At 39.7% G+C, this 24,752-nt stretch overlaps 1 protein-coding gene across 1 annotated transcript; it reads right to left on the bottom strand.

Moving 5' to 3' along the window:
* Window positions 1–3,802: 3,802 nt before the first annotated feature.
* Window positions 3,803–22,732, bottom strand: LOC139741919 (uncharacterized). Its single transcript, XM_071652491.1, has 11 exons — window positions 22,543–22,732; window positions 20,388–20,605; window positions 16,348–16,480; window positions 15,416–15,516; window positions 14,210–14,268; window positions 13,376–13,502; window positions 11,919–12,094; window positions 10,918–11,041; window positions 10,166–10,264; window positions 8,382–8,447; window positions 3,803–7,752 (listed from the first exon to the last, which is right to left on the bottom strand). The coding sequence occupies exons 2-11, from the start codon at window positions 20,545–20,547 to the stop codon at window positions 3,803–3,805; spliced, it is 4,995 nt and encodes a 1,664-aa protein (XP_071508592.1). The 5' UTR covers window positions 20,548–20,605; window positions 22,543–22,732.
* Window positions 22,733–24,752: the final 2,020 nt, after the last annotated feature.

The raw sequence follows: 24,752 nt of genomic DNA, 5'->3' as shown, positions 1-24,752 counted from the left end.
TATAATTCAAGGTGATGTACAAAATTTCCTTCCAATCTGAATATTTTGCCGCATTCGCCCGCAAAGTCTGAAGCAATTTTGACATGTCCAGCAAATGCATGAATGACTTTGATTGCAATGTGGTCTTGATTCAATCTACCAAAATGTCATCAATACAGTACAGTATATTCTACTTCAGTCAGCTGTAGATGTGTATTCTGTAATCCCTTGCTGCACGCATTCTATGATTTGAACATCACGGCTGTCAACAGAGAATCTATTTTAAAAGAATGTTCATAAGTTTATAACAAGGTGATTTTGCAGGCCATACATTTCTTCACTTTTGTACCCTAATACATGTATAGTGAAAAAACCCTCTTGATTTAACAAGCTAATTGTAATGATATTCAGGTCTGTGGTATAAACAAGGTTCTCCTTTACAAAAAAAAAAAAAAAAAAAAAATGGGCAGGGGAAGAGAAAATGAGATTTCTGATACTTGTAATCAAAGCACAACATGCTCTCTCATATCATGATTAGCAATACAGCCCTAAGAGATAGGCATATGCTAAATCATTAACCCTCTATCCACCTGAAACTCTGAATTCTTTTCATATCTAAACCACAGTCAAAATTTACTAAGAAAGAAAAAAACCAGCAACATACAAACAAACACTCAAGTGAAATTTGCACAGGTACACTATTCCAAAAACATAAGCAGCACCAATTAATTAATCAATTAAGCAACAACTTTGATTATCACTAGATCTTGTAATGCTATGGAGTAGTGTCACTACAGATATTGTTTCTGGGTGGGATGGTGGTCAGTGGGGACAGGTCTACAAGGGCCATGCACGAAATAACTTGTTTGACCCAAAATGCCACGGGCAGACCAGATCCTCTTCTCTCCCATGCTATTGTGTGGCTGTATGAAACTACAGACAATGTGACACCATACATGAGAGATGCATATGGTTGTGCCATATTACCTTTAATATTGACAGAAAAACAAGATGGCATTCTTTACAGCACACAGACATGATGTGTCTGACAAAAAAAAAAGAAAAGAAAAAAGGATAGGAAATATACAGTCGACCTCGATCACAATGACTTGGCAAAAAAAAGTGGCAGAAAAAACAAAAAAATACCAAAAATATGCCAAAATCAACACTTTCAAATACAGTAGTCCAGATCTTCCCTTAGCTCCAAAGGCAACAAACAAGAACTCATGCAGAAGTTCAATTTTGCATGATTTTGTGAACATATTTCAGGAAAATGCTGTGTAGCCTGCACAAATCACTTTAAAAGGTCATTAATTCTGTAAATGGCAAAACTATTCTAAAAAATTCCTGCACTAGCAGATATTTCAAATACAGTTAAGAGTTTGAAATGCTTATGCATGGGTAGAATCAAATATGTGAACATCTACATCAACATGAGGATTCTTTTTTTAAAGGCATTTTGGCATACAGCCACTTGAAGATTTTTAATTCCACAATATTTCAAAAGGGCATACACATCTATAAGACCATGCAAACATTTCACAGTTACTAGATTCATTGGTTTCATGATCAACTCCTCGAGAGAACCACATGCTCTTCATTTCTTTGAACAACAGCAACAACAACAAAATCATATAAAATTCTTGTCAGAAAGGCGCCAGTATCATGGCACCAGGGAAACTCTGCCAGGGCATAAGCTGACAAAGTCTTTGTAGCATGCGGTCTAATTCTTTTAACATGACATCATGCCTCGAAGTGTATGTGTTGTATAACAATGCTTATTTGGAATGACTGTATCATCTCATTTAAGTGCTGCTTGCCTATACTAGGGCCTGATATCAGCAGCGGCCCAGAGGCCCTGTCCACCAAAAATTTCTTATCAGACCACCAGCTCGCCTTTACTAGGGCTCGATATCAGTAAGCGGTCCAGTGGCCTTGGGCCACCAAAAAATTGATGTCAGGCCACCAAATTTTCAAAAAGTTTATCTTTTGGTGACCCGATTGGGCAAGTAGGATCGGAAATGGATTGGTTAAGGTTACTTTTATTTGAAATAGAGATATTAGTGGCTCGAACCAGAGAAAAAGTTTGTGTTGAGCCCTGTCTATACTATAATGAACAACAACATAATTGGATGCACCTCTCAGAAGCTCCTGCATGATCCATGTTCATACCTACTAAATGCTCGGCACATTCTTGTACTGGCTTTTCATATTAACTTGGACCTTTCAGTAAAAAAAGGGGGAGGGTATATGACACCATGATTCATTCTTGATCAACTTTTAGATGAAAACATATGTGCTGAGACCGGGAGAGCTTCGAGAAGACAGAAAAAAAAAAATCAGAAGAGTGAATAAATCCCTCCACAATGTTTGGCTTGACCTCACAGGTAACACCATTACTGGCTAAATACTCTAATCCAAAACATCTGTAATTATATGCATTCATATTGAAAATGCTCTCTGTACACCACAATTTTCTGTGTTACACAAATCTCACTGTGCCCAATTGTGCAGTACCCCTGTCAATATGGTTAAACAAATGTGAAGGACCCTGGCGCGAGGCTGAATGCTCTGAAAATTCACATTTCTCATTGTATCAGGTTGACTGAAACATAAAAAGACTTCAAACCCAAATGAAACAGTTAATCATTAACCTCTTTAAGTTACCCAGTGATGTCTCACATTAAAGGGGAACACAGAAAGGCCAGAAACGGGTCATGGCAACTGAAAACTTAAAGTGTGCACTGGTTAGGACAACAGATGTGCCTACCCACGTATCTACCCTATCAAAAAGGAGGAAAATATATTTGCATGTATGTGGGCACCATTATTACAACTGAAATTACTGCCACGTTCAGACTACCATTTCTATTAGACAGCATGGATATAACACTGCTTGTGGCATGCAACCTAGTGATGTTCCTGTGAAGATTGACTTGGACACTTTCAAAAGACAAAAATCCAAGCAGAACATGTCTAAAATAACAGAAATTTATCAAAATGTTATAAAAACAAGCAATTCTCTTTCTCTCCAACAGAGGTACATATTTATGAAAAATCTTCTACGGTATACAATGTAGCAACAAATGGCTGATGCAAATATAATCTTTGTGAAGGAGAGGTTTATAACATTTGTTGTACCAATGGCAGCTAATGCAACAGGTGCATTGAAGTCATTACTAGAGTTCAAATTTTCTTTTGATAGAGCCCCCCCCCCCCCTCCCCCCCAGTGCAAGATCTATTTATGAACAGTAACTAAGTTCAAGATGGCCAAGTTCTATACCATAAAGACAGCATAAGTCATGATACCAGTGCTGACAGTACTATCACTCTTGTTCAGCCACATAAATCTGCTAACAAATGATACTGTGCAGGATCAACAATTGTGTTGTTATTTAACTCAATCCAATTTTGTTCTTTCTGCTTATAGAGCTGTTAAACTGGTCACTGGAATAGTAATATATACAGTTCCTGTAACTGGAATAGACTCTCAATGAAGATCAAACATAATTATAATGGGCAAAGAGGAACATCAGAACTTTTCAATAACAAACTCAACATTCGAATCTTTCTCTATAAGGTCAATGTTTGTTACAATATACAGCGATGGCTAAGTAATAATTGTGAACAACTGTGAAGACTCATCCTTGTCACTGTATCGAACATGATGCAAAACATTGAAATGAACTGTAACTGAAGTACTTTAATAACAAAGTACATAATATATATGTGATACACATGTGTAGTGTTAATATTCGACAAAATATTGTACAAACACAAACTAGAAACAAATGGAAGGAGATAAACTCCAAATTCCTCACTGTTAGTAAAAAAAAGTTTGCCTGGGCCGAAATTGAGGTGAGTGACCCCTAAAGTTGGGTCTGAAATGGCCACGCCTGCCACCACGCCCGGCACCACGCCCGGCACCGCGCCCAGTACCTCGCCCCCTATGCCGAAACTCCTGATTGGAGCGATGGTGATGATCAAAGCGCCGTGGAGGCTGGTTATCGTCATAGTTTTGCTCAGACTGAAACTGGTCAGGCCTGTATTTCTCTTGGTATGTGAGGCGTTCTCGGTTCAGAGTCTGAATGGACATGTTACTCGCAGGTATCTTCCCATGCCCATAGTCCATCTGGATAAACTGTGGCTCCTCTTGGTCCCTGCTTGGGCTCCTATTGTATCGATTTGCATTGTAGGGCCTGGGATGGTTGCTGTGAAAAGGACGCCTCTCCTGAAATTGTTCGTTCATGTCACCTTCATCACCTCCTCCTACTCCTCTGGACCGGCCAACAACTGGTATTGTGATGAGGTTTTGCTGCTCTGGAATCTTGTGGATTGCATCATGGGAGACTGACATATCCATATTTCTGATTGGGGAGGGTGGTTCAGAAATGGGAGCTGGCTCCGATCGCTTGAGAATTGATTTCAGAGGTTTAATGTTTGAATGTGGGAAAGGTGGGACTGGCTCTGGAGCCAGATTGACATGCATCTTTGGAGCGAGAGTTGTGGGTGAGACCAGGGTTGGTATGCGGTTGACTGTCATAGGGTCCTGCTGATGCTGTGGCATTGGGCTTGTGACGTTGGATGGTTGGGATTGTAAAACAGGTCTTGGGGGTTGTAAAACAGGATGTGGAGGTTGCAAAACATGACTTGTTGGTTGCAAAACAGGATTTGGAGGTTGCAAAACAGGACTTGGGGGTTGTAAAACAGGATGTGGAGGTTGCAAAACATGACTTGTTGGTTGCAAAAGAGGATTTGGAGGTTGCAAAACAGGACTTGTGGGTTGCAAAATAGGATTTGGAGGTTGCAAAACAGGACTAGTTGGTTGCAGAACAGGATTTGGAGGTTGCAAAACAGGACTTGTTGGTTGCAAAACAGGATTTGGAGGCTGCAGAACAGGACTTGTTGGTTGAGGAGGTAATGACTGCTGAGGTGAAATGGGGGGTAGTGATTCCGAAGAATCCTGACTGGGCATTCTTTTGGCACTGACTGGAGGAGGACCCGGGGGTGGGCCTGGAGCTCGGATGCCTGACCCTGAGAGCTGTCTGGCCGTTGGTGGTGGGGGGCCAGGTGGCGGCCCAGGGAAACGCCCTCGGACTCTTGGTGACTGTCCGAGGACTGGCACCGGCTGTGGTCCACTTGGGGGTTCATATGAATGTTGGCCTACTACACTGATTCTCTGCCCTTCTACGGGCTTACCACTGATGATTGAACGAATTGGTTGGGCAGCAGGAGGGGGCCTTGGGGATGGAGTTGACAGCTGATTAACTACAGGTACAGGCTCCACTTTAAAATTATGCGATTGGCTACTTCCACTGCCGATAGTCATTATTGGCTGTGACTCACTGGACAATTCATCACTACTTACAGAAGTATTTGACAACTGTCTTGTATAGGGTACTGTTTTGATGGGCGAGGGGGTACATGTGGTTCTTTGCTGTATCGGCTCCGGTTGTGGGGGTGGCTCTTTTGCAGCTGGAGGTGGAGGAGGGGGCAGCATAGCTGCAAAAGGAAGTGGTGTCACCATCTGTGCGTCAACTGGCAGAGGTGTAGCAGCCTGTGGGGGTGGAGGAGGTGGTGGAGGAGGAGGTGGCGGTGGTGATGGTGATGATGTGCCTGATTCCAGATCTGCTTTCACTAATCTTACTGGGCTTCGGCTGATGGGTATCCACGGGGCTGATGAGACCTTTGGCACAACTCTCGTACTTGACCCACCTGGTTTTCCATGTGGCTCAGAATGCTTAATGGAAACCATTGCAGTTTGGGCATTTGACGGCATAAAAGGTGATTTAGCAGATGCTAAAGCAATTGGTGACACACTGGTCCCTAAAAACATCTCATCGTCCTCCTCAGGTATGTCTCCATCCTCTCTCTCCTCCTCCTCCTCTTCCTCTTCTTCTTCTTGATTTCCAGCCAGCTGTGTCATTAGGTGTCCAATGCCAAATGCTTGGTTAGCTTTCTGAAGTTTCTCCTGAACCTCCGGGTCCACATCCATCTCGTCCTCCTCCTCAGGTTCATCCTGCCTGTCAACTTCAACTCTCCTGCGACCAAAGGCATTGGTTGAAGTAACACGCTTCCCTGGAGTCTTATCATCCACTAAAATTCTTGGCAGTGCCTTCTTTACTGGTGGGGGAGGTGGCGGGGGCGATTCCACATCCCTTTCACTGTCAGATTCCATAGCAATCCCTGGTGCTGGTGCAACAGTACCAAGGTTGCTAAAGAAATTGGACAATCTGGGAGGTTCTCCTGGGACGTTCCTACTGCTTATCAGCTTGGTGAGAAACTGCATTGGGTTGGCTGCAAGAGATGGGGCAGCATTCTGCAGAAAATTGGAGCCCATGATTCTGGGTTCTTCTGGAGGCATGTCTACTGGCAACACTGGTGGTACTGCCGAAGGAAGTGGAGGTGGCTCTGATGGGGTAGGTGTCAATGATGCCATGCCTCCTGCTGGTTCAACTCCCGTATGTGACTCTTCCTGTGGCGAGTTCTCATCCCGTAATGGTGTTCCTGAGCGTATCACTTCTTCATCTTGTGGCTGGCCAAATTTGAACTCAGATGCAGGCGGTTTCTGTGTATTCCTGTAATCAAACCCATCACCCAAGGGCTCATATGCATTTTGTGTTGAGTCTGCACCACCATATGTATTCGAATATGTTGTGGGTTGGGGTTGCAATACATTTGTGGTGGGTGTGGGGTTGTAGGGCGCAGAGTATAAAGGGTTGTACATTGATGATGTTTCTGTAGTTTCGTACGATGAAACTGTTGGAGAGGAATATGACGTAGAGCTTCCAGCAGAAGTAACAGGAGGGGTGTATGCAGGGGATGCCACAGGATTGTAGTTTGTAGACTCTGTTTGGCTATATGATGGATTTGCAGACGATGCGTATGTTGCTGAGTTTCCAGTGTTGTAAGTAGAAGCAGTCACTGGATTATATGTGGATGGTGAAGATGGGTCATAATTAGTTGCTGTTCCGGGATTATATTGGCTGGGAGCTGCTGGATTATATGTTGTTGATACTGCAGGTGTGTATGCGGTCGACACTGATGAGCCCGTTGTAGGATACACTGGTGCCACAGCTGGTGCAGTTGGAGTATATGGTGGCACAGCTGTGGACTCTGTTGGGGTGTATGCTGGTGGAACAGATGACACTGTTGGGGTATATTGTGGTGTCACGTCAGGTGCCGTAGGTGCATAAGTAGTAACGCTTGGTGCACCTGTAGGAGCAAATACTGATGAAACGGTAGAAGCAGCAGACACAAAAGTGGTCGACTCCGCTGGTGCAGATGGCATGTATGCATCCGTCACCCCAGGGTTGTACTGCGTTGCTGGCGGTGTGTAAGCACTTGTTGTTGAGCTGTATCCGGTCGAATCTGCACTGTTGAAGGTTGTGGTTGATGTAGGATTGTAAACAGCTGAGGCCACAGGAGTGTAGGTCATCCCAGCAGTAGGGTCGTAGGCACCTGTAGTCGGAGGCTGGTAGGATGTGGAGACCTGAGGGGTGTAGCCTGGGGTCATACTTGGCGTGTACACCTGCTGACTGGCTTGAGGTGCCTGACTTGTCACAACATTTTGACCTTGGGAGGCAGGTTGGAAGTCAAAGGAGCTACTGTAAGGAGTCTGAACAGGTACATTTGGAGACAGGGAAGGTATCTTTTCCCCAACAGACGTGGGAGCTGTAGCAAAAGTGGGACTGCTGGCTATGACTGATATCTTCTGACCAGGGGCTGCCCTATCTGCCACGGCATGCCTTTTGGTTGCTTTCGACATGGCTCCTGCAAAAATACGAAAAAACAAACAAAGCCAATGAAAGTGCTCAATATGTCTGCCATTTTCAGAATATCTATATCAACAGAAAAACTAACCCCATGTCACTCAAGAATATGCTCCCCTTTTGTACAAAGAATAGAGGTTGGTTTTTTCTTTCAGAATCTGAATACATTCACTGGAAATCTTCTGCATTGCTGTACCCATCATAAAGGAGCTCCTAGTTTTATTATCAAGGGGAAAGATCTATTTTTTACCTACCTCTGCAATATGTCACTTTATGATAAGAATCTAATTTTCAAGGGTTCTAAAGGGGACACACAAACTTTCAACAACTGTTCCTGTGAATATCACGTCATATATGTTACATACATAAGTACATACATGCAGTTTACATAAATTAACAGTTAACATCACATAGTCAATGACAAATTTTGCTTCAACTGACCAAGACATTTTCCCTTTCTAAAGTTAGGATATTAAAATAAAAATAAAAATGCATGGCATTGATCAGCTTTCTTTAAAATAGAACATGGATCAAGCCCATTGAATTCGAAACAAGAAATCAATTGAAAAATAATGCCTCCGGCAACACTTTGTGGTAGAGGCATAAAAATAGTCACTTGGCTGGACTTACTTGAATTCAAAGAAGTTTTCTTCCCCAGAGCCTGTGAATGCCTCGTTGACTTTGTTGGAACAGCAGCTGGAAAATTGATACAGGTCACATATCAAATCAATGACTACAAACACTGTCATAAAAGGATGTCTTGCCTCAAGTTTAGGAACAGAAAAAGCAAAGCAAAGCAAAGCAAAGCAAAAAATAAATCAAATGAAAAAAAAAAATTAATCAATAAGTAAAAATTAATAATAAGTAATTAAAAACAAATCTTAACTAAGTAATTTCAAAGCATGGGCCAGTATCCTCCTTGCAAATTGGCATCTAAACAAAAACTTGCACCAGCTAAAGTATGAAGGCTGAGCTAAAGCTTTTTATAGACATATCAATGCGGGTTACAAACACAAATGATGCTACTTAGAGTACAGCACGTCATCTCTCTTGGTGCAAAATGATTTTAACAGGGTCAAGCAACATTCACTTTGCACATAGGAAAGACTGTGACCACATGTTGTCTATATTTAAGTTCTGAAAGCCATTCCATTTACAATGCCCCCTCCTCCCGAAACAACGTTGGGCTTATGTCAAGAGTAAATTTGCCCATGATGAGGTTTAGGATTGCTCTGTACGAAATCTCTATCTTGGTTGCCAACTTCTGCAGATGAAGAAACATACTTTGCAGGAAATTATTATTGTTATTTTCTTTTTTGTTAAAAAAATCAGAAAACTACACATGACAAATCACAAAAATTAATATCTTTACAAAAAAAAAAAGGTTTAAATTTTGAAGATATATTGTCTTAATTCAGTTGAAGAAAAAATACCAGCTGGCAGCTCTGGGGGCATTTCATGAAGCGTTTTGTCGGATATTTTTTTCTGACAAATTTCCTCTCAGCCAATCAGATGCAAGGATTACATTAGCTTATAAGAGTTTGTCAGACAAAAATATTTTACAAATCACTTCATGAAATGTCCCCTAGTTTATGAGTATGTCTTAACCCTAAAAAGGCCGGGGGGGGGGTTGAATCAACCCCCCCTCGACATTTTTCGCGACTACTCCGCCGCGCGAAATTTTTTGACCGCGCCGTTCGCTGACTTTTTACTTTCAAGTCTTGCGCATCTTTTGACACCATTTTCGCGTAAATCGCGCATACCATTACGACGCTGCGCGACCTTTTATACATGCCTGTCAGACCGAAAATGGCTCAAAAATGTGATTTTGTGTATAAAGTCTATGCAAATGGAGTTTTCTCTTCTTATTCATAAAGATATGATTATTTTCACTTTCAGAGGCTGAAACTAATTAATTTTAGCATAACTATGCTTGAAATAGGTTCTGTCATAAATTTTGAGAAATAAAAAAGATGAAACAAATGGTCGAAAAAACAAAGAAATACTTAAGAAATTCATAAAACAATAAAATACATAAGAAATTGATTTTGATACCAGATTTTTTTTTCATGTACATTGTTAGGAATGCTACAAAGAATGTTATCACCAAAAATTAGGATTCTAGGAGCTTTAATTTCTGATTTAGAGCAAAAAGTATTATTTTACGCATATATTAACATAATTAATCATTATGATGAAAATTTCCATTTTTTTTTTAATAGTTTGGTAGATTACGCAACAGGTAATGTATGTGCCAATTTTCATGGTGATTGCGCGAGCGACGGCCGAGATCTCGGGGGGGGGGTTGAATCAACCCCTCCCCGGCCACAGAACACCCAAAAAAGCCCGGCCTGGTTAGGGTTAAAACAGCAATTTCTCTGAAGTTGATTCTCAGCTAAAGATTTTCTTTTTACCAATGATTTTCCCTTGTCCCCCAGCCTCCTCTTCTTCAGAGAGCTCCATGTCCTCTAGTTCTCTGTTGACACCGTCAGCTTCCTGTGGTGGGGTGGCCCCTGAGAAACCAAGACGCCAAGAGAGATTAACAAACGTTTCGAAGAGTAGAATGCAGGGCATTAACAGATGATATTCTAAACACAATGGTCTTTTGAGCTAAGGCCCCATACTTTAAACAGCCAAGTGCCTAATTTCCCATACTTGCCTGTCGGTAGTTTCACTTGCCCGGGGCAAGCAAACAAGTGGGTTTGGAGCACCCTGCAATGTTTGTTTGTTTGTTTTTGTTTTTGTTTTTGAGGAGGGAATGAAATTAAAAAGCAGTCAGCAAGCACATCTTTTTTTAAATGATGACCAATAGAGGTGAAAGACTGCCAGGCCTTAAAAAACAAAAACAAAAGCAAAAACAAACAAACACACACAAACATGTTCAACACTTCTGAATAAAACAAAGTTGTGAAGAAATGCAAACTTGTCAGAAATATTGTACAAGTCATTCATTGCAGCAAGTCATCAAAACAGCGATAAAACTGCTCTTCATTATAACTACTTGCAATTATTGCTTCTAGTTCTGATTAATCATTAACAACCTTACAAGAAGGCTTATGCTGATGTACTCTTAAGGCTTCAAGGAAGTAACACAAGATGAATCAATCTTTTAGTGCTTTCATATTGCACTGGGATATTGATATTCCAGCTAAAACTTCTTCCATACCTGGAGAGGGGGCATCAGAAGAGGGCGATGGAAGTGGACTCAAATCCATCTCTGGGAGGACCTTCTTGTAGTCGTCGAGCCTTTTCTTGAGGCTTGTTACTCGCGTGCCAAAGTTCTTGTAAGCCTGTGATGGAAAATGAAAGGAATTGCACAGAAATTTAAAAGCTGAGAGAGTTTGTGAAAACAATTAAACAGTAGGATACATGTAGGTGACATACTTGTACATGCTTGCATGAATAAACACATTGCACTATCAGAAAATCTTTGCAGATTTAGCATTTGACAGCAGATCCACTTGAAAAAACAAATCCCAGTCCTAGGAGATTATACAGCACAGTGAGCAAGAAATCTGCATGTTATTACGCATCTATACTGTCAACAAGAGTGCTCTACAATACATATTGATAATCTGAAAATTATGTATGCAATGGAAACAAGTGTTAAGAGACAATTCTAACTGCAGTATGCAGTCAGCTGACCACTACATACAACCTAAAGGTATGGCCCATTTAGGTACAGTCCATCAATCATGGACTTTGAGGACTTCCCTTGGAGCCCTTTGCATGACAAATATAAATTTAAATCAATTCCTATCCTTTTCACAAAATTACATTCCCATCACATATTCCAAGCAGTAACTCGTGGTTAAAATAATATATATATATATTTTTTTTCTTCTTTATTTCCCAGTTAAATTTCAATAACTAATGAACTGGACTTCTGTGCTTACAGTGTCATTTCAACAATAAAAGTGAGTTTTTATATCTTTCATTCTAGCCAAATTATATGACCGTAAACCATATTTCAACTTGAACTTATGGGAGATTTGTTTGTTTGTTGTTGTTGTTTTCCTTTCACCTGTTGATGAGATTGGTAGTGAAAGCATGGACAGAACGATGGCCAGCCGGCCAAACAGACAACCCCAAAACATAATGCCCCCCAGCACTCTCTGGGGGTAGGGGCACAGACATCTAGTCGAACCAAACTAAATAAAGGCTCACATTTGCAACAATTTTGGCCTCCCCCATCTGAGCTTCGTAGAAGATTTCACTCTTCTCCAGCATGTCCACAAGCTGCTTCCTCAGCTCAACCTCCTTCTCCAGGGCGGTCACAAAGTCCTCCAGCCTGTCAGCTGCATCCTCAAACTGCTGGGAGAAGCGCTTCCCACCCGCTCGGTCTGTGTTGAGGAGTAGGGAGGAGGGAAGGAATTAGTCATATTTTCCATACATATTCTAACATAACTACAAGCACTTGGGGTGCGTTTCCACTGGACGATAGAAATTAGAGGTGATGCGCAGTGATGCAGGCAACACCTCAAAGTTTTCCTCATGGAGAAACACATCGCATAAAGGGTAATGCAAGTTAGTGTGTGGTGATCTGTCATCCACCATTATAGCTTAATGAGGAGGGGTCGGGAGAAAAGTTTTTCTCCCATTTCAGCAGTGCTCCAGCTTAAGCGGTGGTTGATATTGGCCCGTGCAAACATCACAACATGAAGCACAGTATGTGGGCATTACACTAAATCATGCACAGTTATCAAACCCGCCAATAAGCACAGCAACAGGAACACACATGCTACGTCACACAGACACAAAACGGCAATAAGAAAAGACATAGCAGTCTCATAATTTTGGCAAATGCTTCATTGGAACAAACCTTCATTTATTTGATCCACAAAATAACTCTTTTCTTGGAGTTCAAAGTACATAAAGTCACGATGCCTATCCTATTAATGCATAGAAAGAGACAGCTATGCTAACTTCCACACGCTGTTGTAACATGTTAACAATATGCACAATATGACGACACTCATTGCGATAATCGTATGAACACATTTTTCTCAAATTCATGCTCTCTTGTCACAAACAAGCACACACACACACACACATACTATGCATGAACAGGGAGAGCATGAACCGCAAGCGGGGATGGCGACTCTCCTTATCACACTGAAGGCGTACAGAGTAAGCGCACGAGCAGTAAGCTGACGACCTCTGTGCTACGTCACACTGCCTAACAGCAAATGTTTAGACTACAGTCGGCATAATCTATTGGGAAACAGCAAAAATGTTTAGACTACAGTCAATGCATAATCTATTATATAGACATTAATGGCCAACAATGGAAGTGCTTCAGCCAAATTTTCCCCGATAAAGTGGTTCATGGTTTTGATTAAGTGGTGGAAACAACACATGAAAAATTTGTTACTGGTACATGAAGTTTTGTTGCACTTAGGCGGGGTTCTCGCTAAAGTGGTTCCCAGTTAACAAGTGAGCACTGTATATGCTGCCAAAACTCTTAACTGCCATTGCAGTGGTGAGCTGTTTGAAGTGCTCACTCAATTGTTGTGACTGTCCACGATATAAAAAATATTGAATTCACCTCACCTGACCGAGCACGAAAGATTACTCATGCGAAAGGCTCCACTTTTACAGTAGTTACACAATCATAGGCATACCTTTCAGCTGCGATATCGTGTCCACACTGGTGACATCGAGATTCATGTTGGACAGCTGTTTGAACTTGAACTCTACTTCATCCTGGAAAGTTGTGATTTCCTCAATGGCGTCTGGCACCTCCTCCGGCTGGGAGGTGTAACGGACAAATGAAGCCCAAGGAATGAGGTAAACAACATAGTACACAAAAATATGTGACAGAAATTACATATTTGAGAGTCCCATGCCAAACATTTGTCAGCTATCTGAGAAAAACAATACAGGATTAATGCGTAACAAGACACAGGTATGAATAAATGCAACACAGGAACTGAACTTGATTGGGGGTGAGAATAATCTTTCAGGGGAATTGATGCATATGACGAAGGAAATTCCCTTCTGCATACTGGATTATGGTATGAGTTAGCTTTTTATAGCATTGGTTACATTGATTGAAGCACAATACAAGGCTAGAATGCCATGGGAAGTGTACATAATGCCTAGAATGGGAAATATCTTGGGGATCAGTTATTGTTAACATACAAATGTTAGGTACTTTGATATGTAGAAACCAAGAAGTAGGGAAAATGCAGGGCGTAAATATGGGAAACTAATAATGTACAGGTGACAGAACCAGTAAACTGCACCTTATGTTGGGCTCATTTTGTTTCTTCAAGAAAATTGAAGAGTTTTCCTACCATGGAGACAATGTACAGGTCATTTGTGTTATGGGTGGAAATATCTTTTCAAATTGTTCAATTCGAGACTATCAGTCCAATTGTGAAATCCATGAATGTAAAAACACCATAAAATATACCATGATGTTCACATTAGTCATACAATGTAGTAGTTCATACCTGAAATTCTTCAAGGAATTTTGCATCCACCTTTGGCTTTGGAGGTTTCTTGGAAACAGCTAGGAAAAAGAGAGAGAAACATGTACATTATGAAGGCATTGGAAGTACTTACTGGTGCTTTCATTAAAGAAACAAGAAAGCAAAAAAAAAAAAAAAAAAAATCACAAGGTGCAAACTCCAGAGGGCAAATTGTGATATGTGCATGTATGAATTTCTCTTTAAAAAAAATCCCATATACATATAAGATTTGATATATGAAAACATTAACTATGCAAACCATCTTGCTTCTTAATTCTCTTGCTCATGCTCATACAGCGACAGATTTGTAGAGCACACATCTACAGCATTGTGAATGAAGATATATTACATGTGAACATCTACCACACGAGAATGCAATATTATTTTCTTGTTTTTTAATGGAGAAAAGGTGTACAACAAGTAATATTTTTACTCCAAACAATTTATTGTCCTTACTCTGACAAGAGCCAGTGAGTCAGGCAAGTCATGTGACAGAAGGGTATATACATATTATGGGTACTGTCACAGAAGGATACATACATTGAACATATAAATACTTACATGTGTACCATGAAACTGTCTAAAATGGAATATAAACAAAGCCAACTGATTTGCTTATAACTTGTACCACAGTGCAGTTCATGTTCCTGGACTAGAATTTCAAAAGGCAGTACTGCTTATTAACAAGACATGAACATTCTTTGCAAACATGGGCAAGCAACACATACACTCTCTCAGACTTCAAAGTGCAAATGTATACATTGTACATGAAGACATCTGGTAGCTACTCATAGATCTGTAAGAAATGGTGAGGTATGGTAAGCTATAAACTGCTGCTTTTGTTAGTTAGGTTGAATCTTTTATCAGACTGCTATGTTTTTCATTTTGGTTAATAGCAAACCCACCTCATGCACGGAAAGGCTTTGACTAGCTTCTACATTGACATATTATATAAAGTACTGCATGAAAGGACAGGGAAAAGAACTGTTGAATCTGCAGAGGGAAAGAGTGAATAACACAAATCAGAAAAACTCATGATAATTTACAGTTGAGTACCGCATGCCTGTTTACTTCTGTCCAAGACCACACTGAAGCCCTAGATATGGGTTGTGCCCCATGATGTGAAGCACAAGAATTTCTATCACACAGTGAAGCCACTGAAGAAACAAGGCTGAACCAGTTGCTTACCTGTTGCTGCATTAAGCTTGTCACAAAAGTCAACATCGTACACTTTTCTTTCTCCCCAGATTTTGAAGAGTCGTAAGACGTTCTTCTTGATGGCATCTTCCCTAAGAAAATATCACAACATTTAGATAAATGTGAATTTGTACATCTGCCTGGTATCCTGATTCACAGTTATCAATACTGCCAGAAATCTAACTTGAAACTTGCTCCAGACCTGAATACATTTTGCTCTTAGTCAAAGACTACTTCAAGTATCAAATACTGATTTCTCTGAGACAGAGCTAACATTGAAAACAGGCAGATACTTTACTTTGAGGAGTAGATCTTAGATTTACACAATACTTCCTCATTGTGTTTCTTCCTTGTTTCTACTACTACCATTCCATTCAAAGTGGTACCCCAACACAGTGACCCTGTACTTCTTATCATCAGTGCCTTATACCTGCTCTGCTATGATACAAAGAATAAAATAACATATCAATGTGTCTGAAAAGGAATCTTGCCTGTGTGTATACTTTTATGCAGCTTCAATAAACCTGAAATGAAGATCAAAATCATAATTCACATAATGTGAGCTCTGTCACACTGTACCAGTAAATGTTGTGAAATTTTATAAAACTTTTCAAAGTGACTGGCATATTGGATATATATTGGTTGGACAATATACCACTGCTTCAAATCTGAAAATGATGAATTTTCTATTTTCTCTCTGAACAATCTAAATGCAACAGAACCCCCCCCCCCAAAAAACAAAACAAAACAAAACAATCTATGTCCATTGCACAGGGTAATTACAAAGTTCAATTCAGAAGACGCTAACAATGGAGTTGACTTTCTTTGTCAGTCATTTTGGTCCTGAGACCTCAAGCAAAACTAGATTTTGACTAAAATGATTACCAAGAATTTTTCAAAGAACCTTAATTTCAGGGACTTACTTGCAAATTGAAGCTGCTTCTTCGAGAACATTCTTAAAGGCATCCACGAAGACAGTGGTCCCTTTCCGTTTGCTGTTCTGGATCACATCATTGACAAGATACAGGAGGGTGAGCTTGTTGGAAGAAGAAGATGCTGCAAATGGAAAAACAAAACAAAACAAAATGACATGATCAAAATTTATCTAGAGAAATCACAACATGACTACCATTCCAAACATGTGGGTCATTCTTGTGAAATATAATCTGGATGGACTACTGGTACCGGTACATGAAAAGCACTTCAATACACTGTATGGGCAAAAGCCATGAAAAATATATCAGCCTAAACAAACACAATACAAATTTCCAAAATAAGCCCTCAAAAATACTAACGAGATAATTCACTACTAAAAAGGAATTATACTTCTTTGCATAACTATCATACACCCTCTGGTTAGTGAGTTGGCTATTTCAATTCACTTTCAAATTATTTTTCCTTTTTTATGCTAAGAATGACTTTTATATCAAACTCACTCATTTATGGCTCAAGAAATCTTTCTATCGCCAAACTGATAACCAAGAGTTGATAATTTGGTGGAAAGGAAGCCAAATCATGAGAACTGAGTGATAAGCTGACAAAGCAAGTTCAGTTACCAAGTGGACATTCAAAAAGACTGTGCTTTGTGACTTCAAACTCTAAATGGCATACTGTCCCCTGCTGTTATAAATATTTCTTGTGACAGTGTATATTGAAGCAATTTCTGTCGGTAACGCGGTAACCCTGTATGAAGGAGTTATCATTTTTGATTGGCAAACAATAACATATCAGAAAATATTCACATGATGATATTATGCAATTATTCTCAGAGTCAAATGCATATCATGTCTCTCCCTAACTTTAAATGAAGCTTTATGATAATGCATCAAGGACAAATCATTACAATGAGTGATTATGCATGGAAATTTTTTAATAGCTGGATTTCCTCAAAGCTCTAATGGTATGATCAATATAGTTTTTGCATATATATTATTATGGTAAAGACAATATATAACACGACATTGGCTGACGAAATGGCAATAAATTGTATTTTGCATTTAACTGACTTCTTCAGGATGGCATTGAGTCATTTGAATTGGTTGGCATGAACTATCCAAAGAGTAAATGATAAGACAATTTTTGAACCAGACAAAAATCTCACTGAAAATATATTTTACAAATCTAAAAGAAAAAAAAAAAATCATGGTAGTCCTCTAGATTTCCCAAAGAAAAAAAAACCCATGACATGAAATGATTTACAGGTCTGTGCAAAAATGTAGGTGGAATTAGAACATGACAATATCCTACTTCATGCTGGAGGAGTCCCAAGCATAATCAAATGGAAACTGAGGTACATAAGAGGGATTTTCATCTAGTTACATTTGTACCCATTTTCTGCTATAGATAAGGTTTTACAAAGAAAAGGTCCTCGCAAAGAGTTGAGACTATCATGAAATTTGAGTTAGAAGCCATGAGGTTTTGTTGTTGTTGTTGATTTTTTCCCCTCCAAGTCCATCCATTCTGCAAGTGTGCCTGGTTCTCAACTGTAGTAATGACAATTAAGTTTAAACCATACCAGTATCTTTCCAGACAGTCTAGAAATGATTTTACAGACATCAAACCCTATACAAGGGAACAAAAGAAAGATTGGCATTAGATTGATGATTATGTTACACCAGCACCTCAGTAATTTTCTGCTCTAAATAGCCTGCACTGTGGTGTAAAATGCCAGTGCTGCGTCTTCAAGTTCACAAGCTCGATACACATAATTTAAAGATCTCATAGAGTATGTGATGTCTCTTTGCATAGGAATATTCGAACAAAAAAGATTTAACAGGCAATTCTGTATTCTTTGAGGAAAAATATCAAAGGAACCCACTGTAATTTTTTTAAAAGTGAATTTAAGTGTCCCCAGTCCCACATGTACGTTGTAAATGATGGTTTTAAATCTCGCAAAATCAATGAATTGGAAAAATAATGAATTTGTAAGACCTTAATGATTGGTGAACATCCATGGCATTAATCATATTTACCTAAATTAAAGATTGAGATAAAGAGCCACATTTCTTTTATCCATGTCATGTACCTCCTAACTGCGGAATTGGCCTAAACCTTTTTATCCATCTTTGCTGTGAACAATCTTAAAACAAACTTCGATATAAAAATGTTGCTTTGGCGACTAGTACAAGCTGTATGCCTCTGCTCACATGGTTCCCCCAATAAGTCTCAAGTTTATCTCAACAATGTGACATGAGCATCACATATTGGCAAAAAATTGAAATTTCATGTTTGTTACAAATGTATTGGGTGTTTACTTTCCTTGAACTATGTTTCACTTGGATGAATGGTTAAATTGTTGAAGAGAACGAGCGTTTGGGAATTTGAACATTTTTCAACCTTCGACCCTTGCCCTTTGACCCCATGCCCCACAATTCTTCAAATAATCAGTAACTGGGAACATCCATTTTCATGACAATACTTTGAGCTGTATTCAAAACATGGAAAAAACATTGTGACACTTAAGCATTTTCACTTGACCTTTGACCCGATTGCCAAATCTTTCGCTATTTTGTGCATTACCTGCACAATGATTCTTTAAAGAATCAAAGTGTTGGTAATGCATTTTACCCACACTGTAGTTTGATTAAGTTTATGCATTGAGTGATCTCCAAGGTATGGAGAAACAGTGTTATTTCAGCATTAAATAGAATTAAAGGACAAGTTCACCTTCATAGACATGTGGGTTGAGTGAATGCAGTATTAGTAGAACACATCAGTGAGAGTTCGAGCAAAATCGGACAATCCGTTAAAAAGTTATGAATTTCTGAAGTTTCTGCTCAGTCACGGCTGGATGAAAAGACTACTATAGCTTGTGATGTCACATGAGTACAACGATATAGAGAAAGAATTCATAAAGAAAATTCAACACATTTCCATTTTTCTCGCATAACAAAAGAACACTCGACTTCTCTCTTTCAGAAGGCAGGGGGAATAATATTACCCTTAACATAATCAGTAGCGAGTTGAAGAACTGTGCACTTTATTCAAAAAGTAAAGTTTTGTGAAATTCTCTTTCTATTTTCCTTATATAGTTGTACGCATGTGACATCATACACTGTAGTAGTCTTCTCTTCCAGCAGTAACTGCGCAGATACTTAAAATATTCGTAACTTTTGAACGGATTGTCCAATTTTCCTCAAACTTTCACCGATGTGTTCTACTAATATTGCTGCATTCTCTCAATCTTTATGTATATGAAGGTGGACTTGTCCTTTAAGTATTTTAACCTGATCTTTTGACCCATGAACTTTGACCCCATTATTCATTTTAAGATAACCACTGTCAGACAGTATGCTAAGCACTAAGTTTCATGAAGAGACATGTACCTTGAATAATTTCTTATAGGGAGAAAAAAGTGAAATTTTAGCATTTTCACTTGACCTTTGATCCCATGGCACGAAAGAAAGAGATAACCTTTACCAAGTTTCAAGAAAATACCGTCAGGCATTGCTGAAATAATGGGGAAATAGTGACCTTGAGCATGTGTACCCAAAAGTTGATAGGGAAAACTTTGTCCACTAAACATATTGATGCAAAGTTTCATTAGGATACCTAAAGCAGTCTTTATGTTAGGCTTTCCACAAAACTGATTACAGACGGATGGAAGGACAGAAGGATGGACAGACTACCTGAAAACGTAGTGCCTCCGACGACACTTCATGGTGTAGGTACATAAAAAAAACAACAACAACAAACAAACAAACAAACAGAACTTGATTTTTCAGTTTTGTACACAATGGCTGTTTGATCCTACCATTAAAACACACTTGTAAACACAAGTCTGGAATTAAAAAAAAAAGAAAAAAAAAGAAAAAAAAAGAAGAAGATGTGAAACAGGTCAGTATTCAACCTATTTCAGACATAACATTTAACTCTTAGTCACCTAACCACAAGATACTTGAGATTTGTACATTTTTCCAGGGGGAGGGGGATTTTCATTGAATAATAGAAAAATAGGACTTACACTCTTTTATGACATCCAGCCAAGAATCCACAATTTGCCTATAGTGGTTTTTATGATGGATGATCCAGTATGACAGGGTCTGGATGCTGTCCTGTGTGTTAGTCAGCCCTCCAAACCGCTTGCGCAGGCTCTCTGGAGTCACTGATGATGCAGTAGCCATGGTGACGGTATCAGTGGTTTGAAGTTCTCTCCCTGACCATTGCAGTTTTGTACATTTGCTGTAAGAGAAAAGTGCACCACATAGTGAGGAACTAAATAATGAGCCAAATCCTTGTGGGACCCACTGTGAATATTAAAAGGATGATATACCGGTAGTGCTGGTTGAGATGGGGCTTCAGGTTTCCAACTTTTTTGAGAGATAACTGTCCAAAACCCCATCTGAAACATGAAAGAGCATAGAATTCTACGAGGAATTCAACGATTATTTGATGAAAATTGGTTTTGAAATGGCTGAAATATAATCAAATAATCAAAGAGGTCATAATAAAAGGTGGGACACAACTTCTATACAGGACCACTCTGTTTTACATTCATTTAGCAAAATATGATATTCAACGTTTGGTCGCATTTGAACGATGAATGATCGAAAGAGCTGCAACCATCGCAATGTATTGACATAGTTAGTTACACGTGTCTACATCAACAAACTGCATGCAACTTTGCAAGTCGTCCGGGAGCTGTTACTGGTTAATTTACACTATTACACTCCAGCAGTTACCGCGGGGAGCTGAAACGAGGCCACGCAAGTTCGTCGGCGATATTTTTGCACTGAAACTTCGAATCGAAAAGGGAACAACGGCATTTGATAGAGCTGGATTTTCTCAATCATGTAGGTCAAGTTTTTTATGTGAATTTCAGTGTTAAATATTCTTATCAAGCAAATAAACATTAGGCGGTCGATGAGTAGGGTTAACTAGTATGGTAGGTGTTCAACCCACCGACCGGGTCCATAATGACCGACCGCGCATTATAATGGCATTGCGCGTACAGAAAGAAAATGTACGCATGGGACTACGCGCAACGGTGTTCGATTCTTCACTGGGCTACGCTACCGAGTAAAATGTGGCGAAAACAACTAAGTATTCCCTCTAAATTACTGAAATTTAGCAAAATCGAATAAGGTTTATCGTGTAACTACATATAACCAGGCCTACCTTTGCTGACTCGTTGTTAGATGTAGAGTATCCTTCCGTAATAAATTTGACGATTTTGACCGCAAAATTGTCACCGCCGCTTGTACGATCGTGCACACACGTTACACATGTATACACATGACATAAACATTTTGTCGCCCGCGCGCTACGACCGTACGAGTTGATGCAGAAGCGAGAAATGAATGTGAAAAAACAAACCGACTCATCTAATTTATTTCAATTACGATGAAAAGTTTCCTAATGAAAATCAAGTCAAATTCATCAAACAGTCCTTCAAAAGTAATATCGAAGGATTCAAAATATATTCAAATATTATTGGGGAAAAAATGATGGCTAGAAAAAAACAGCGGCCTGTCGAAAAAACGCATTTAAGTGCCCTTTAAACGTATTATCAGGGTGGTCGGCTGAAATGAGCAGGGTAACTGAGTGCGGAAAAAATGACACCCCACGCGTTCGAAGCCGCCATCTAAGAGCGCGTACCTCAGATCGCATTTTCAGTGCGCGCTTGTGAATTCGGAGTATTTTCTCCACACGTGAGTAAAATTTCAGGCAAATTGTGAGATTTTTCACGTTTCTATTGATAGAAAAACGTTAGGTGTCCAGTATTATGAACACCCAACCATACTAGTAGTAGTAGGTCCAACCATATTTGCCTTGGGCATCTGGCTTGCGCTTGAGACGGAATTTTTGATCAATGAACAGGTAGGCTACTGTCCAACATCCTTGTTGGATTAAAAAAAGTACATTTCAGTAAAGTTAGTACGCATAAAAAGTAAACTAATGACTTATATTCAGGACCAGCTTTTAACCCCAGTCGAGCAGTTCTACGGTGGTGACTATTAAAGTAATTTAGCACAGCCACAGTCACAGAGCTCGATCCCTATTAACGTTACTAGTCGAGTCGAGAAGCTGGCGAGGTAGACATGAACCGACTAAAAAAGTAAAGGCAAAACACACGTTAGGCAGGAGCTCTAGAAATCTCGCTTAAAGTAGATAATTACCTCGGCCGAAACGAAGCAAAGGATGTAAAGTACGCGTGTCTCAGCTACTCAGCTCAGTGGATTGTGCAAGTGACAAAAACTGTGGAGAAAATAGCTCAAACTGGAGATATTCCGACGTACAAGTGTAGCTCAGTGAACGCGCTGCTAGCAGATATCCTCCGGAGCCCTGAGAGCAGCCATGTTTTGGAGGCACGTCGAGAGTGCAAGGTTTCTTGCGCATGCGCACAACATCTAGGTAGGACGCTCGCTCGCTCGTGATTGTCGCGTCGTGTACTCTGGTTACACGTCGTAAACAAGTTTGACACGGTGCAAGGTGGAAGAGCGAGCTCTCTTCCACCTCCCTGGTGCGGGCAAGTGCACCACGAAAAAGCAGACACCGACCGAGTAAACCATGTGCACCTGTCCAACGCAACGCTGGTACCCAGATCACTAGTGTACTCTTTGCTGGTACCGTACCAAGTCTGGGCTTCAAATCGCAGAGGAGCTCCACGGAGCTTGGTGCTTGGTATGCACCACCAATACCATGACAGAGCAAGGAGGGGACTCAATAAAGACATAACCCCTATCAATTTGAGGTCAACTGAAAACCAGGGCAGAAATATTAATCCGTCTGTCCGGAGGATTTTTTCTTTTTTTAATCATCTTCTGACTTTTACATCCATCCTTGTAGCTCGATCCGTAGACATAGGAGGGGATCGATTCCGTGCAAGCCAGACGTACTTTATCTGAATACATGTATAATATATCCCCGCGACGACGAGATCTTTTGGTCAACTCGACACCATATCCGTACTAATCTAGCAAACACATATGACGTTTTCCGAACGTTACCTAAACGTTATTTTTTTTTTTTTAGGTTCCGTATACGTCTTCACAAAATGGATGTTTTTAAAACGTATGTGTGATACAACGTCAAAGCAGGGACTAAGTATATACTGCAAAGCACTTTTTTTTTTTTGAAAACGTAAGAAAAAAAAAACACGTTTTTATTATGTCTGCTATCATACGTCTTCGTCAAACGTCCACAAAGCGTTTTTATTAGGTCTGCTACGTCGACTTCGTCTTTGATGAACGTTTAAAAAAAGTTTTTATTTGGTTTGCTACGTCTTCATCATTAGTTTCTGTATTATTAATATTTATGCATATTTATAAATATTCAGATAAGAAAATCTAACATTTGAAAACTGGTGGAAATAAATGAAAGACATTGAAATCTAAAGTGTTTGTGCTGGGCTCAAACTTTCTGTGTTAAGAATACATTTGTACCTACGGTTCTTCGTAATTTCAAATTTTGTTATGAAGAGGTATTTTCATATGTTAATAGGCCTAACTAAGGTATGTGTGATTTAATTTTTGTAACTATGTCTTCAGGCATTACAACATCTTTATCGGTAGGCCTAAAAGAATGTACATATAGATCAACTGATGGAAATAGGATGTTTTTATAGTAGGTATAGGTGGTAGGACATTAGGAACAGGTTAGGATCTAGATTATACAGGATTAGGATTAGGGTACGTTAATCCCAGACTGCGCCTATATATAATCTCATACAGGCGCGCCGGAAGCAGTTTTGGATTGGGGGGGGGGGGGGGGGGGCAAACATTGGAGGGGGCTCAAGATTAGACCATGCATATGTTACACAATATACACATACACACACACACACACACGCACACACACACACGCACACACATCTATTATATATATATATATATATACAGATATATGTATATATATACATATATATATATATATATATTTATATATATATATATATATATATATATATATATATATATATGTAAAGTGGCGTACGGTGGGTCGAAACATGGGGGGAACCATAAAGTAATTTTGACGGTCTGTATATGCTTGTGCGTGTGTGCGTGAGCAATAATGGGACTACTATACATTACGGAATGTGATACATTCAACAACGCAGTCATTGAGGAACATTGTAAGTTTTTCTTACATGGATTATGGAATGACGGTGTGAAGCGATCGACAAATTATATGTTAGTGTCAGCAACATAAGGTGAATGGCATAACAATAGAATGCGAGCGAGCGAAGCGAGCGAGCTTGAAAATTTTGATATTCTACAGTTCCAAAACTGGAGTTTTGATTGTAGCTACATATTTCGCTTTGAAATAAATGGGGGCGCATCGGGCGCAACTGCTGGCAATTATTGGCAGCAACATTAGGAGAATGGCA

Source organism: Diadema antillarum, unplaced genomic scaffold (assembly GCF_040938485.1).
Source record: "Diadema antillarum isolate AM-2024a unplaced genomic scaffold, OU_Dant_1.0 seq00000962_RagTag, whole genome shotgun sequence".
Taxonomy (NCBI): domain Eukaryota; kingdom Metazoa; phylum Echinodermata; class Echinoidea; order Diadematoida; family Diadematidae; genus Diadema; species Diadema antillarum.
This window is presented reverse-complemented; position numbering and strand designations above follow the sequence as displayed.